This window comes from Amblyraja radiata, chromosome 39 (genome assembly GCF_010909765.2).
Source record: "Amblyraja radiata isolate CabotCenter1 chromosome 39, sAmbRad1.1.pri, whole genome shotgun sequence".
Classification (NCBI taxonomy): domain Eukaryota; kingdom Metazoa; phylum Chordata; class Chondrichthyes; order Rajiformes; family Rajidae; genus Amblyraja; species Amblyraja radiata.
The window spans coordinates 14,594,223-14,611,549 of record NC_045994.1 but is presented as its reverse complement, the minus strand read 5'-3'; the positions used below and the strand labels follow the sequence as shown (position 1 = coordinate 14,611,549).

At 46.0% G+C, this 17,327-nt stretch overlaps 1 protein-coding gene across 3 annotated transcripts in view; it reads right to left on the bottom strand.

Moving 5' to 3' along the window:
• Positions 1-279: 279 nt before the first annotated feature.
• The window catches only part of LOC116967247 (substance-P receptor-like), a 44,979-nt gene continuing 27,931 nt past the window's right edge, over positions 280-17,327 (bottom strand). The window contains exons 3-6 of one of the 3 annotated variants that reach the window (XR_004410187.1): positions 9,336-9,486; positions 8,484-8,680; positions 6,154-6,758; positions 280-295 (exon numbers count right to left, since the gene is read on the bottom strand). Coding sequence is in view for 2 of the 3 variants with exons in the window: in XM_033013707.1 (XP_032869598.1) it covers positions 6,464-6,758; positions 8,484-8,680; positions 9,336-9,486 (643 nt within the window). In the remaining variant the exon portion in view is untranslated. Of the gene's footprint in view, positions 296-1,541; positions 3,430-6,153; positions 6,759-8,483; positions 8,681-9,335; positions 9,487-17,327 lie in introns of those variants that run through there. The other 2 variants (XM_033013707.1, XM_033013708.1) reach the window with 2 other exon arrangements.

Genomic DNA, 17,327 nt, shown 5'->3' with positions numbered 1-17,327 from the left:
CATTCATGAAAGAGGACGTCAAGAGGGCCACAGTCTTTAGAATAGAGGGGAGGTCATTTAAGACTGAGGTGAGAAAAAACCTTTTCACCCAGAGAGTTGTGAATTTATGGAATTGCCTGCCACAGAGGGCAGTGGAGGCCAAGTTACTGGATGGATTTAAGAGAGAGTTAGATAGAGCTCTAGGGGCTAGTGGAGTCAAGGGATACGGGTTATTGATAGGGGACGATCAGCCATGATCACAATGAATGGCGGTGCTGGCTCGAAGGGCCGAATGGCCTCCTCCTGCACCTATTTTCTATGTTTCTATGTCAAGTGAACCTGCAGCTTTCCAAAGGAAACGGCGGACTTGTAACAGCAAAGGAATTGCTTAGAAAAAGGCATCACAGACTGTCGAAGCAAACGCCAAACTCTCAGAGGGAGCTTTAATGCCAAACTCCCGCAAATAGAACCAGTTACTGGCAGGAGACCAGGCAAAACAAAAACTCTGCCTAACTTTTAAAAAACTGAACACCAAACTTATCCTGGGGCCATTTTTGGATTAATTGAAACTTGCTTTGGAATTCTGAATTTTAGAAATACAGTTGTTAATAGATTTCAGTTTGCAACTTGTGAGTGAGTAAGAATTATAATTGTGGGTTAATTTCATCATCCTGTGGAAATGGGCTGCTCATGTTAGGGGTCGTGGATTGGAATGCGATGGATAATCCAAATGCTTCCTAGCAACCATTAAGTTCCATGGCCCATGTGATTGCTTCAAACCAATACAAGGAGAGGAATCTAATGGGAACGCTAGGATCAGCCTTGTATACACACCAGCCTTGTATCAAAAGGTTCGGAATTAGAATTTGGCTAGTCACACCAAAACTGCAATGGCCAATTGGATCACAGGGTCACTCTGCTGAATAGTCCAGTTTGGTAACAGAGTCCCTTTCCAAAAATAGGTTGCATGGCAACATAGCTTCTTGTACAAAAATGGGATGGAGAGGGTCAAAAAAGAATCAATGATTGTCATAGGAAAAGCCGGCCATTGTTTAACGAGTAAAATAGCCATGGCAAATGGAGTGAGCTTCGTGACAGGAAGATCCTCCTTGTTCTACATCAAATTAAGTGCACAAAGAGGCTGGAATGAATTACACTACTTTAGATTTACATTTGGCAGATGGTCTTGTGAATTATTTGTAATTGGGGGCGAAATCATTTCAAATTTGGAAACAAATATTTTTTTCCCTCTCCTCCCCCCCCTCTCTCCCTCTCTCCTTCCCCTCTCCCCACCTCTCCCCACCCCCTCCCTCCTCCCCTCCCCCCCTCTCTCCTCCCCTCTCCCCCCCCCCCTCTCTCCTACCCCTCTCCCCTCTCTCCTCCCCCTCTCTCCACCCCTCTGTCCCACCTCCCTTCTCTTCCCTCTCTCCTCCACTCTCCCCACCCCCCTCTCTCCTCCCCCCTCTCTCCTCCCCCTCTCCCCACCCCCCTCTCTCCTCCCCCTCTCCCCTCTCCCCACCACCCTCTTTCCTCCCCTCTCCCCACTCCCCCCCACTCTCTCCTCCCCCCTCGATAATATAATTTATCTTACACCTAAGCTGAGAAAAAAAACCCAACACAAAACAAATTAAAGCTTTTACTGATGAAACCTTTGAACTTGTATGAAAACCATGAGCCTCGGGTGTCCTGTTGACAATGCCACAAGGGGGCAGTGTAACGCCACCGTTCCATCTCACAATGACGGTCAGTTCCCAATGCCAATATAATGACAAGATAGGCAACACCTTTGCTCAATAAATTCAGCAATTACCTAAACTGAGAGCAATCGGTTTTATCGCCAGTCCCACTGCAATCTTTCGAGAGTCCCCAGATGGTAAATTTGTAATGATACCAGTTGTAAATTAATCAATTTGATTTAAATAACACTAGTAAATTAATCAATTTGATTTCAATAGTATTAACTTAAGATTACCTCTTACAAGCTAAAAGCTAAAATGCATTTCTAATTCCCTGTAGATATTCCTTGTGACATCACCAAATTTAAAATCATTGCACCTTATTTCATACAATAAGATTATGGAGCTATTGAATAGTCCATTCACCGAATTCCACCCACATATGTTCTTTGGTAGATAAAAATGCTGGAGAAACTCAGCGGGTGAGGCAGCATCTATGGAGAGAAGGAATAGGCGACGTTTCCGGTCGAGACCCTTGGGTGCTTCACCCGCTGAGTTTCTCCAGCATTTTTGTCTACCTTCGATTTTTCCAGCATCTGCAGTTCTTTCTTCAACACCCCGATATTCTTCAATCAGAAGACTGAAGAATGGATCCCAACCAACACATTTCAAAGTTGCATTATTAAAAGGTGTACAGAAAATTACTTTATATAAAATTATTTTGGACAGTAAAACACTAATCAATAATAATAACATCAGCAAATCTGGCGTTGGCTCCAATCTCACTCTTGAAAGGCTCTATTGAACTTTGAAGTGCAATTTCAAAAATTCATCCAGGAGCAGAATATACATTTTCACGAACATAGCATTGTGCAAAGATGGAACATTTTTGGCATTATGTACACTTACACCACCTAAACATCAATTGTAGGGAAGTCATGATCCTTCAACCGAAATGTGGATCTTGATGGCATGGAAGGAGGCCATTTGGCCCATCATGTCTATGCTGTCCCAACTGTGGATCAGAAGCTCCACGGAACTTGTTGAATGTTCATTTTGTATCTCGGTTCGGTTGAAATTTGGGCCTCCCATTGCCTGTCAGAGCCGGCATCTCAAGGATTTAATGGGAATTCTCATCCACGTCCCACTTCCCAGGAGATGGGCGACAAACCTTGGTCTTGCCAGCAGCACCGAAGCTCAGGAACCGAATAAAAATTATTGCCGCCTCAAGAATGACCTTGGCTACGAGAACAAGTTTCTCCCGTTGTGACGTGTGCCGATATGCCTCTCGTTGAAGGTAGAATCCTCGGTTGGTTCCAGGGTTATCGAGTGAATTCTGCGCCATAGAGAGGTACGAGAGGTGGGATTTTGGAAATAACTTGAGGGACTTGGAAAACTGGCATTGCCCGGCATGGAGCAGTGTGAGCTGCACCCCACCTCACCTGGCAGTGCAATGCCAAGCTAGAGCAACTCTCCAAACTTCACTCTGCACCTCAACCCTCCCATACTCGGTCGTCTGAATCCCCTCTGTACACATTAGAAGGCAGCAGAGGTCTCTGCACAGTTCTGTGCACCTGTGTGGGAAGGATCACAGCCCCGATCAAATCTCCCTTGGATAAAAAGGAATCACTATACGGATGAATTGTGGACTAAAGCCAAACGGTCAACACCTTGACCCTTGCTGGATTAGCTTGCTGGTATTGGGTTCGGACTGACTCCATTGGCATATCGGTAAGGTCTTCTCAGTTTTCGGTGGTATCTGGTCAGTCTCAATCTGGGAGTGCAGACAAATATTGATGGAGCGTTAATTACAGAAACTAGCCAAATGGCCTACATCCGCCCCAGTGTCAGCCATGCCAACCAGTCAGCCAGCTCCAAGCCTTGGGATTCTCTTCCCAAACCCCAGGCCGTTCAACACTTGTAAAGTCCTCCTTTCTAATCCCAGAAGGTCATAAGGAACAGGTGTAGAATGAGGCCATTCGGCCCATCAAGCCTACTCTGCCATTCAATCATGGCTGATCTACCTGACCCCATTCTCCTGCCTTCTCCCCATAGCCTCTCTGACACCCGTACTAACCAAGAAACATTAACCCTCCGCTTTCACAAGGTTTGCAATACCTCATGGGCGTTGTTAGCACAGAATAAGGACATTTGGCCCATCATGGCCATTTGGCCCAAGGGTGGCACAGCTGCTAGATCTGCTGCCTCACAGCGCCGGGGACCCAGGTTCCATCCTGACCTCGGGTGCTGTCTGTGTGGAGGTTGCTCGTTCTCTCTGTGACTGCACGGGTTTCCTCCAGGTGCTCCGGTTTCATAGAAACATGGAAACATAAAAAATAGGTGCAGGAGTAGAGGCCATTCTGCCCTTCGAGCCTGCACCTCCATTCAATATGATCATGGCTGATCATCCAACTCAGTATACCGTACCTGCCTTCTCTCCATACCCCTTGAAACCTTTAGCCACAAGGGCTACATCTAACTCCCTCTTAAATATAGCCAATGAACTGGCCTCAACTACCTTCTGTGGCAGAGAATTCCAGAGATTCCTCCCACATCCCAAAGATGTACAGGTTTGTAGACTAATTGCCCTCTGTAAAATTGATCCCAGTGTGAAGGGAGTGCATGAGAGAGTGGGATAACATAGAATGAACAATTGATCGATGGTTGCATGTAGTAGGAGGGCTGAAGGGCCTGTTGCCATGTGGCATTTTTAGTTTAGTTTAGGGATAGAGAACACAAACAGGCCCTTCAGCCTACCAAGTCCACACCAATCTCCCGTTCACACCAGGTCTATGCTAACCCACTTTCTCAGCGACTCCCCATATACCCAATGGACAATTCACACAGGGCCAATTAAAGCACAAACCATCAATTGAATGGCGGAAATCAATACAGGATTGGCCTGACTCTGAATGGTGTTGGATCACAGTCCTGGACTGGTGCCCAATACCTTGAAGTCATGGAGTCAAACAGGCCATTCGGCCCAACCCATCCATGCCCACCAAGATGCTAGTCCCATCCCTCTATCCCTCTCCCTCTCAACCTTTTCCATCCATATACCCGTCCAAGTGTCTTTTACTTCCCCAGAGACACAAAGACGCAATGTATCTTTGCACATTTTCTCCGGCCAACAATGGACTCCACCCTTCCTGAGGGTGTCTGTTGTCTAATCTGTTGTATTCTGGCATTTTGTCACCTCCAGTTTCCCCCTGCTCCCCCCCCCCCCTTCCCACCCCATCAACCCCGCCCCACTCCCCACCCCATCCCTCCATCTTTCAGCCTGAAGAAAGGTTCTGATCCAAAACACTTTTCTCCATAGATGCTGCTTGACCCGCTGAGTTACTCCAGCATTTTGCATCTATCTCCGATATCAACCAGCATCTGCAATTCTTCCCACACAAGTGGCTTTTAAATGCTGCCTCAACTACCTCCTCTGGCAGAGCTCGCTCTATATACCACCACTCTATGAGTGAAAACGTTTCCCCTCGGGTTCCTATTAAATCTTTCCCCTCTCACCTTAAACCTATTTCCTCTGATTCTGGATTCCCCGCTACCCTGGGTTAACGGTGTTCATTTATTCCACCTATCCCCCCTCAACATCCCTTCAACAATCTTCGAGCCGTCTACCTTTCGGTTGGTAAAGTGTTGGCGACTTTGGGTCGATAGGTGTCTCTCATAGGGACCGAGTGGGGTTAGAAATGGCGAGTTCAAAATTGGTGGCATTTGGTGGCATTTGGTCACTGGCATAGCCCGCAGTCATGGTGCCCAGTACTGGCATCTCACAAACTCATGACTTGGGTAAATTGATGTTTAATGTTGACTTTTACAAACACGGTTCTCTTGTGTTGTCAAGAGGATGGGGTTGGCCTTTAGTTCCAAGATGACGCCATGAAGGGGGAAGTCATTTGCAGCCTTGATGCTCGAGGTACATTGTGCAAGCTAGTCAAGTCAAGAGTCAAGAGGGCTTTATTGTCATATGTCCCTGATGGACTTACAACATAGACTACAGAAACAGTTTAGTTTAGTCTAGTCTAGCTTATCGTCACATGTACCGAGGTACAGTGAAAACTTTTGTCTGGTGCTAACCAGTCAGCGGAAAGACTATCCATGGTTACATTTGAGCCGTCCACAGTGTACAGATGCATGAGCAACGGAATTGCCTTTGGACACGCTAGAGGCAGGAAACATGTTCCCCATGTTGGGGGAGTCCAGAACCAGGTACCACAGTTTAAGAATAAGGAGTAAGCCATTTAGAACGGAGATGAGGAAACACTTTTTCTCACAGAGAGTGGTGAGTCTGTGGAATTCTCTGCCTCAGAGGGCGGTGGAGGCGGGTTCTCTGGATGCTTTCAAGAGAGAGCTAGATAGGACTCTTAAAGATAGTGGAGTCAGGGGATATGGGGAGAAAGCAGGAACGGGGTACTGATTGTGGATGATCAGCCATGATCACATTGAATGGCGGTGCTGGCTCGAAGGGCCGAATGGCCTACTCCTGCACCTATTGTCTATTGGAATATGGTGAGCATTGTAAAAGTAAGGAACATCGCAGAGATATAAAATATTGGAGCGATTGTAATGCATGATTGCAGAGCCACTTTTGTGACCAACACACAAAGAGTCGCTTGGGATGGTCGCCATCTTGGATCCAAAGACAACATCTGTGCCCCTGTTCTCATTTAGGTCGCCCCAGTTGCCAATTTCAAAGAAGCACCAATTTTGCATCAGACCCAGCTCCCCGGATCTGAAAGTTGGCATGATTCAAGCTCTTGTACACTTGGGGTTTGGGACCGTGTGTGTGAGTGGCCCACCTAGTAGTGGTCTGGCCTGCAGTAGATGGTGGCTGAGTCAGAACCAGCCTTTGACAAGCTGTGGGCAGAGCCGTTGGGGGTGAGGTCCAGGGCCAAGTGCATTGGCTTGGTGGTCTCATTGGCATCATCGTCGGTTTGGTTGATCACGGTGGACACGGCGGTCTCCATGCGGCTGACCTTGTACATGCTGCTCTGGGTGTTAAAGTACCTGGCAGACTTCATCTCCAAACCCTCATATTCATGAGCCTTGACAAAGGGGCACCAACGGAAAGCGCGGCGGAAACCAGCGCGGAACCTGCAACACACGCCAATCATACTTTAATATGTTCATATGTAGCGAGGCACAGTGAAATGCTTTTTTAAATTATGTTTTTATTAGAAGCAATTGTACAAAGATAAAACATTCGGCATCTAGGGCGACAGATGGCACAATGGGCTAAGTGTTCGGCTGGCAACCGGAAGGTAGCTGGTTCGAATCCCGCTTGGAGTGCATACTGTCGTTGTGTCCTTGGGCAAGACACTTCACCCACCTTTGCCTGTGTGTGTCCTTGGGCAAGACACTTCACCCACCTTTGCCTGTGTGTGTGGATGTAATTATGTGAAGCACTTTGGGGTCAATGCAAGTTGACTAAAAATGTGCTATATAAATAAAGAAATAATAATAATCTAAAATTATACAATTATCCTACCATTTCATTTTTAACCTTATAACCTGAAAATGAAAAAAGAAAAAGAAAAAAAACTCAGGAGAGGGAAAAAGTGAACAGTGAAAAGATAGATCGAAAAAGAACAAAAGAATGACCCCTAAACTACCAAAGAAAGTGTGGTCGAAAGATATGGAAATAAGAAAAAAGAAAAAGAAAGATGGAGGTATACCTTGCCCCTTGTCCCCCTCGTCCCCCGCCCACCTCACCCAACCCGGCATCAAATTTAAATTTAACTTTGTGTTGCACCACGCTATTCTTGTAAGAATTCGGTGAAGGGTGTCAATGTCTTGAGAAATTGATCTGGTTTTTCCACCAAGACAAGCCTAATGTTTTCCAAATGTAGTGTCTCACAGTGAAATGCTTTGTTCTGCATACAGACCTCATCGAGGCAGTAGCACAAGTGTGACCACGTTTCGGCCAGATACAAGTCCTCAACGTTCTCGACCGCTGAAGGGTGAAGAGGGGCCATTCTTCCCCAACCTCTGCGGTGTAGAGGTCTGGTGGTCCTGGAGTGGAGTTTGGCATGAGAGGGTGACCAGTTGCAACACAAATGTCATCGAGAAGGATCAAACATCAGGGCGGAACTGGGCGTGAATACCCTGTGACAGGAGATGCAGCTTCTCCAACTTGGCACAGTGGCTCAGCGGTAGAGTTGCTGCCTTACAACGCCAGAGTCCCGGGTTCGATCCTGAATGCGGGTGCTGTCAGCTCGCAGTTTGCGTGTGTTTAGTTTAGTGATACAGTGTTGAAACAGGCCCTTCGGCCCATTGAGTCTGCGTTGGCCAGCAATCACCCGTACTCTAGTTCTATCTTACACAATTTACAGAAGGCAATGAACCTACAGACCTGCACGTCTTTAGCATGTGAGAAGAAACCAGAGCACCCGGAGAAAACCCACGTGGTCACAGGGAGAATGTACAAACCTTGCACAGACAGCACTCGTAGTTAGGATTGAACCCGGGTCTCTAGCGCTGTAAGGGAACAACTATGTTGTGTATATTTGTGTGCGTATGCGTTTGTGTGTCTGGGTGGGGGGGGGGTGCCTCTGTGTGTCTGTGCTTCACATACAAATGAGAAACTATATGAACTATATGAAGGTGAATTGGTGATAGCCACTCTATGGGGCAGCTTGTGTATGGAACAGCCTCACAAGACTACTGCTGGTTTTCTGTACATGTTCTGAGCACTTGCGTTTAGCTGGGATTCAACTGCAGTGAAATGCTGGTCAGAAGTGGGTGAAAGGAGACACTAACTCGACCATTGCCAACACTAATAGAGATACTATTAGCGTGAGGAACATCCTTTCTCCTTACCGGTCATTGAGGCAGCAGTAGATGATGGGGTTGTACATTGTGGAACTCATGGCCAACCAGAAGATGGCCAGGTACACCTGCTGGATGTACTGCTTCTGGTAGATCTCAGGGTGGAAGAGGGAGAGCAGGAAGTAGATGTGGAAGGGCAGCCAGCATACAGCGAAGGTGGTCACCACCACGATCATCATCTTTACCACCTGTAGCAGGGAGAAGGGATAGCATTATATGGTCAACTCTCCTGCCTAGCCCTTGATTCTAATGACACTATAAACCCATGCTGGGTCAGCCCAACCTTGGTTAGATAGATAGATAGATAGATAGATAGATAGATAGATAGATAGATAGATAGATAGATAGATAGATAGATGGATGGATGGATGGATGGATGGATGGATGGATGGATGGATGGATGGATGGATGGATGGATGGATGGATGGATGGATGGATGGATGGATGGATGGATAGATGGATAGATAGAAGATAGCGGACAGACAGACAGACAGACAGACAGACAGACAGACAGACAGACAGACAGACAGACAGACAGACAGACAGACAGACAGACAGACAGACAGGTAGAGAGGTAGATAGGTAGAGAGGTAGATCAGAAATACACAAATAGAGATGTATGAAATATCTTTGTTTGAATGTTCTAGTATACAATGTCCAATGTGCAATGAAGAGATTTTGTTTGGATGCTCGTGATGTATCGTCACTTCCAATGGAGTTGTAGAGTGATTGGAGTCCAAGGGAGTTTACTTTCTCCCACACCTCTCCATGTTCTCCCACTCCCCTGCACCTTCTGGCTGCCAGTTGCCTGGAGGAAGACTGCCGACATCATGTCCCACTCACCTTCCGCTTGGCGTTCATCTGCTCGCTGTATCTGTCTGAGGAATCTCCTGGAATGGCGCTGGCCCACAGCGTCATTCCCACGACGGTGTACGCAAATCCCATCACCAGAAGCGGCAGGAAGTAGACGAGGACTATCACACAGACGTGATATCTGTTGGGAAGTTTTCAGCATCAGTCAGGGAAGAGCACCATAGAAACATGGACATAGGAGTAGGCCATTCAGCCCTTCAATTGGGACCCTTCCAAAAATCAGTACCCCATTCCTGCTTTTTTCCAATATCCCTTGATTCCGTTAGCGCTAAGAGCTATATCTAACCTTCTGTGGAAACACACCACTGCTGTGGAGAAAAGATTTGTTTTTTTTTAGTATTTAGTTTTAGTTTTAGAGATACAGCGTGGAAACAGGCCCTTCGGCCCACCGCGTCCGCGCCGACCAGCGATCCCCGCTATCGTCGTTCAACACTATCCTACACACACTAGGGACAATTTACATTTATACCAAGCCAATTAACCTACAAACCTGTACGTCTTTGGAGTGTGGGAGGAAACCGAAGATCTCAGAGAAAACCCACGTGGTCACGGGGAGAACGTACAAACTCCACACAGACAGCGCCCGGTCGGGATCGAACCCGGGTCTCCGGCGCTGCACTTGCTGTAAGGCAACAGCTCTACCGCTGCACCACCCTGTTATATTGATACCTGATATTGCTACATTCAAAGCAGTAGTTTGAATTTAAAATCGGTGCATGTATGTGTTTAGCCTGAAGGAGATAGACCAGTTCCCTTCTTCAAAGGCTCACTCTGACATCAGCAAGTCAACAAACTTAAGTCATGTTGGCTCCGACTACATTTTACCTTTGTACCGCCCACTCCCCTGACATCAGCTTGAAGAAGGGTCTCGACCCGAAACGTCACCCATTCCTTCTCCCCAGAGATGCTACCTGTCCCGCTGAGTTACTCCAGCATTTTGTGTCTATCTTCAACCTTAAGTGATACTTCCCATGTTTATAGCCTCGATCTTTTAGGGTCTATAGGTGCCAGTGATGTGATAGAAACATAGAAACATAGAAAATAGGTGCAGGAGTAGGCCATTCGGCCCTTCGAGCCTGCACCATCATTCAATATGATCATGGCTGATCATCCAACTCAGTATCCTGCACCTGCCTTCTCTCCAAATCCCCTGGTCCCATTAGCCACAAGGGCCACAACCAACTCCCTCTTAAATATAGCCAATGAACTGTGGCCTCAACTACCTTCTGTGGCAGGGAATTCCACAGATTCACCACTCTCTGTGTGAAAAATGTTTTTCTCATCTCGGTCCTAAAATATTTCCCCCTTATCCTTAAACTGTGTGACCCCTTGTTCTGGACTTCCCCAACATCGGGAACAATCTTCCAATCGGGATCATTTCATCATTTTATCCACCATCCCTTTCCAGCTTTGAATTCTGCCGTGCTACCCGAGTTGCCACGGTGACGATAGTCTCTTAAAATGGAAATGAACGATGAAGTCAGCAAAGCCCGAGGTGTTCTGGAAATAATATTGTTTTTTTCCCCTACTGCATCTTTAACAAGCTCTTCTCATAGGGTTTGTTTGAGTGCATACTTCATATGGTACACTTTAAAACAAGACACAGACTGTCCACAAGTGGCAAACGCAGTTTTGAAATGCGTCAGGGGATACAGAATAGCGTTTAAGATGTCATTAGTGTTGGGAGCAGAATTAGGCTGTTCGGTCCATCAAGTCTACTCCGCCATTCAACCGTAGCCGATCTTCCTCCTAGTACTCTAGATACCCTAGAATATACTCTATTTCAAAAAATATAATCTTAATGTGTTTGTAAATTAATTTCAATGTAAGCCTCATAGCCTCTGTATCATTCTGATAAGTCCATACTACACTCACTTTATGCCCAATACAAGCTTCTGGAAATATGGTTATTATAGGTAGACTACCAACATCCTTTGCATTTAAGCATGTTTTCCTAGAATGTGAAAAGTACAGGGTAGAAAGAAAAGTATTGTTTGTTAGACTGACAGGACTTGGAGTTGAGGCTTTTTCTGTTTTATCTCTGTTTGGACACAGTGAGAAACATCAACTGATATCCAGGGCTGTTCTTCAATTCCTGCAAGTTACAGGACTGTATGTAAGAATTTAGTTCAAACTTTGACCTGTGGAGGGCAGTAATACGCTTAGCAGCGTCTACACTGCCGGAATCCTACAAGAAGAAGAGGTAGAAGACAATGTACACAGCTGCACAAGAGAACATGAAAGCAATGCTTTGTATTTAAATCATTCAGCTGGATCTCATTGTATGATTTAGGTGAAGAGTCTTGACTTGAAAAGTTGTCTTTTTGCTTTCCCTCCACAAATGCTGCCTGACCTGCTGAGTTTCTCCTGCTGATCTTTTATTTTGTGCACAGTATTAGACTTTAAAAAGAACCCCAAAAGCTTTGCTAAGGTAAGGGAGATGCAACTGAATTATGTTCAATAACTATTCTAAGTGTTATCGTAGGTAAATGATGTATTTTGGCTGCAGAATGCAGTAGATGTTGGAAGCCATAATGAGTATCTTCACTTTGAATATTTGTTTGGAAGTGATAAGGTTGAGTTTCTGCAAATGAGAATTTATTTTTCCCTGAGATGCAGCTGCCTGGCAGATCCAGTGACTTGGCCACTAGTGCAGTCATTATGAAATTTGCATGTACACCATTCAAGTTGAGAACATTTACTGCAAACTAAATTGAAGGCTCCATCTGTGTGCATGCTATATTTGTAACTCAGTAGGTGAATCATTTGCAGAAAATTAAATTTCTGTGATTTAATAGCCATTATGAAGACAGGATATCGGGTTGGGAATTAAATATTCCAGGATACTTTTTGAAGGAATAGGCAAAATGGAGGAACCCTGACAATTGAGATCATAGGATGACTGATCTCGATGAAGTCAAGAATTTCCATCAGTCTGGATGCAAATGAGTGGTAGAAAAAGATTTGGACTTGTATATGGGCACTCAAAACTGTGCATCTAACACAGGGTGTAGTATAACTTGGGAAGTTACAGTTGCATCTGAGAAGGTTTGTGCAATTGTGGTGTTTTAGACTAGGTTACTAAATTAGCAGCAAAACTGGTGAGGATGATTTTTTTTTTAAGCAATGTGGTGCAACTGAACTCCATTGTGGAGCTGTGAACTGCCAAAGTCCAAGCATTGAACTGAGGGATTAAACAGGGTTTTGATATTTACACTAGGGTGGCAAGGTGGTGCAACAGTAGAAATGCTGCCTTACAGTGCCATAGAGACCTGGGTTCTATCCTGACTACAGATGCTGACAGCATTCTCTAATGCCCCTGTCCCACTTAGGAAACCTGAACTAGGTTGCCGGAGGTTGTAGGTAGTGGAAGGTAAGACCTTCCACTACCACTACCTACGGCACCTTAAGACCTTCCACTACCTGCAACCTCCGGCAACCTCCGGCAACCGCCTGCAACCTCCGGCAACCGCCTGCAACCTCCGGCAACCAGCTTCGACTAGCATCGCAAACGGCTTAGACTAAAAAATTACCTATTTTTAAAACGGCAACCTATTTTTAGCCGCGGCTGGTTTTGAATTTTTTGAAATAATCGCCGGAACATAGAAGAAGCGGAAACCACTTTTGACCATTAGGGAGACTGACAAAAACCTCCGGGAACAGCACGGAAACCTTGGGTGGGACGCAAAGTCTCCAGAGGTTTCCATTCAGGTTTCCTAAAGGCCCTATCCCACTTAGGAAACCTGAACGGAAACCTCTGGAGACTTTGCGCCCCACCCAAGATTTCCGTGCGGTTCCCGGAGGTTTTTGTCAGTCTCCCTACCTGCTTCCACTACCTGCAACCTCCGGCAACCACCTGCAACCTCCGGGAACTGCACGGAAACCTTGGGTGGGGCGCAAAGTCTCCAGAGGTTTCCGTTTAGGTTTCCTAAGTGGGACGGGGCATTAGTACGTTCTTCCTGTGACCGCATGGGTTTATCCCCCCCAGGTCCTCTGGTTTTCTCCCACACTGCAAGGATGTAGAGGTTCCTAGATTAATTAGCCTCGGTTATAAATGTAAATTGTCCCTAGTGTGTAGGATAGTGCTAGTGTATTGGTCTGGTTTTCTCCCACACTGCAAGGATGTAGAGGTTCCTAGATTAATTAGCCTCGGTTATAAATGTAAATTGTCCCTAGTGTGTAGGATAGTGCTAGTGTATTGGTCTGCGCTGTATTTCTAAACTAAACTTTGCAACCAGACCAATGGAAAATTACTGAGCACATTTACACTCCCAGATTTTATCGGGAGAACGCTGTGATTTGTTGCAAGTGACATTGATGTCCAATCTCCTGTGTGTGCAGCAGAGGTCTATCTCCTCTCAGCTGCTGGTCTGTTGTCGGGCTGTGAAATTTTCTGGAGTATTGTGTGTCAAGTCAGGCATTCAATCACAGGGCTATAAGTATTTATAAATGAACATCTGCTGCTATGCCTCAGCCGCGCAAGGTGACACAAAAGCATCCACACACGTTCGACCTATCATCCCAATCTCAATCCCCTGCAAACAATTGTGTTCAAGAAGGAACTGCAGATGCTGGAATCGAAGGTAGACAAAAATGCTGGAGAAACTCAGCGGGTGTAGCAGCATCTATGGAGCGAAGGAAATAGGCAACGTTTCGGGCCGAAACCCGGAAGGGTTTCGGCCCGAAACGTTGCCTATTTCCTTCAGTCTGAAGAAGGGTTTCGGCCCGAAATGTTGCCTATTTCCTTCGTTCCATAGAAGCTGCTGCACCCGCTGAGTTTCTCCTGCAATTTTGTGTACCCCTGCAAGCAATGTTGCTCTCATGCCCACTCACTCCTCTCTCTCTCTCTCTCTCTCTCTCTCCTCCGATCCTGAAAAATCTTTCTCCACACAACACAAATTCCGCCCAATTATTCCCTTGCATCTAATTTCGAGATACAATGTGGAAACAGGCCCTTCGGCCCAACGTGTCTGCACCAACCAATGACCACCCAAACACTAGTTCTATCCAACACACTAGTGACAGAAAACCTGCACGTCTTTGGAGTGTGGGAGGAAACCAGTGCACCTGGAGAAAACCCACGTGGTCACAGGGAGAACGTACAAACACAGTGCAGGCAGCACCCAAGGTCAGGATGGAACCTGGAGCTGCAAGGTAGCAACTCTACCGCTGCGCCACTGTGCAGTCCTACGCATTTAACTGCGGGCAGCACGGTGGCGAAGTTAGTCGAGCTGCTGCCTGAGTGTTGGGGACCCAGGTTCAACCGTGAGTTGGTTGCAGTCTTTGTGGAGTTTGCTTGTTCTCTCTGTGACTGGAATTCTTCTGGGTGCTCCTCCTCCTGACATGAACCCGATGGACCAGAATGGCTGCCTTCTTGAAGCCAGTAATGCCTCTGTTTCACAATTCCTTTCACTAGAGATTCTTGATTAGTACGACTGCCGGAGGTTATGGGGAGAAGGCAGAAGAATGTGGATAGAAGGGAGAGATTGATCAGCCGCGATTGAATGGCAGAGTAGACTTGATGGGCTGAATGACTTAATTCTACTCTTATAATGGATGGGATTTATGGATGGGATTTATATAGCGCCTTTCTAATACTCAAGGCGCTTTACATCGCTTTATTCATTCACTCCTCAGTCACACTCGGTGGTGGTAAGCTACTTCTGTAGCCATAGCTGCCCTGGGGCAGACTGACGGAAGCGTGGCTGCCAATCTGCGCCTACGGCCCCTCCGACCACCACCAATCACTCACACACATTCACACACAGGCAAAGGTGGGTGAAGTGTCTTGCCCAAGGACACAACGACAGTATGCACTCCAAGCGGGATTCGAACCGGCTACCTTCCGGTTGCCAGCCGAACACTTAGCCCATTGTGCCATCTGTCGTCCCTATGACCTTCTGATTGAAAGGCAGACTGGACTTGACAGGCTGAATGTCCCAATTGGGGCTAGTGAAGTCAAGAGATATGGGGAGAAGGCAGGCACGGGTTATTGATAGGGGACGATCAGCCATGATCACAATGAATGGCGGTGCTGGCTCGAAGGGCCGAATGGCCTCCTCCTGCACCTATTTTTTCTAGGTTTCTATGTATGTTTCTAATTCTGCTCCCAAGACTTGTGAATTTAACACTTGATGTTTAAGACACTGTTTCAATCCCTGGTGTCAACTGTTCCTGTTTCAACACCCCCTCAACTGCAAGTTAAACTGTCGTTCACTAGACCAGGCCTGGACACGTTATCCCAGTTGCGACCTCAGCTGTTCTCTTTAAAATTAGAACAAGATATCCTCACTTTGTTCTGAATTCGTTTAGCAATAAAGGCCAACATACAATTTGCATTCTTATTTGCTTGCTGAGCCTGTGTGTTAACCTGCAGTGGCTGACATGCAAAGATAGCTAGGTCCCTTTGAATACCAGTGCCTTTTAATCTTGAATTAATTTTAAAATACCCCACCCTTCTGCTTTAAATACATTGCATTCTCCCACCTTCACTGTTTCATCTATTCTCTAAGCTTGTCCATGTATCTCTGAAATAGTTATTAAAAACTCCATGCAACCCAAACTTTCCCCTTTGTTCATGACCTCTGTATCATTGTGGATATATTGCACATGGTCTCCTCACCTAATCTTTGATATAAATTGCGAATAATAAGGCCCCAGCTCTGATATCTATAGCATCCTATTGGAAACAAAGCCCCCAATCTGAAAATGACTCGTCTAGGATTCATTAGCTGAACCTCAATCAAGATACGATACACATTTATTTGTCACATGTACCAATTTGTCACAAATACCAGTACATTATCTGTACACTGGGCACCTGGTTTTTGTTTAGCAAGTTCTTGTAAGGCCTTCAGGAAGTCAAAATGTACCACATCAGCTGGTATTCCCTTATTTATTCTGCTAGTTACAAAATTCATACATAAATCAGCATTTACTTTACATAATTATATATTTTCCACATGTCCTGTTTCAACTTTTCGAATTCCAGATTTCCTTTCTACTTGTAATAATAATAATAATAATAATAATACATTTTATTTATGGGCGCCTTTCAAGAGTCTCAAGGACACCTTACAAAAATTTAGCAGGTAGAGGAAAAACATGTAAGGGGAATGAAATAAATAGTAGAGACATGACTAGTACACAAAGTAAAGACAGAATTCAATACAAAACACAGTATGAGGCAATTAATGCACAGATGAAAAGGGACGGGGACGTGGGGCTAAGGATAGGCAGAGGTGAAGACTTGTGTCACTTTACTGTCCCTCAGTCTCCTGTTTTCTCTTTCTTCCTAAATATTTCTTCAATATTCCTGAAACAGTTGTCTGTGACAACTGCGGTAAAGGGCGGCATGGTGGCACAGCGGTAGAGTTGCTGCCTCAAGGGCCTGTCCCACTTACATGACCTTTACAGGATAGGAGACCTCTCACGATCATAGGAGGCCCAGGACTGAAAGGTCAGATTGGGAATGGGAGGGGAAGTCAAAGTGCTGAACAAACCGGAAGATCGGGTAGGTTAAGGCGGACTGAGCGGAGGCGTTTAGCGAAACGATCGCCGAGCCTGCGCTTGGTCTCTCGCCGATATTCAGGAGTCCACACCTGGAACAGTGGCTACAGGAGATGAAGTTAGAGGAGGTGCAGGTGAACCTCTGCCGCACCTGAAAAGACTGTCTGAGTCCTTGGATGGAGTCGAGGGGGGAGGTAAAGGGACAGGTGTTGCATCTCCTTGTGTAAATTGGTGTTTGATAGTTGGATCAGATGGGCTGAAGGGCCTTTTTGAGACTCTGTGAAAGTAAACGCATTCTTTGCTCAACGCCATAAAACACAAAGTGTTGGAGTAACTCAGTGGGTCAGGCAGCATCTCCGGTGAAAAATGACAGGTGATATTTTGGTTTGGGACTTTTCTTTAAACCTTAAAAAGTTGCTCAGGCAGAGTTTTGGGCGCAGTCTCCGTTCCTCA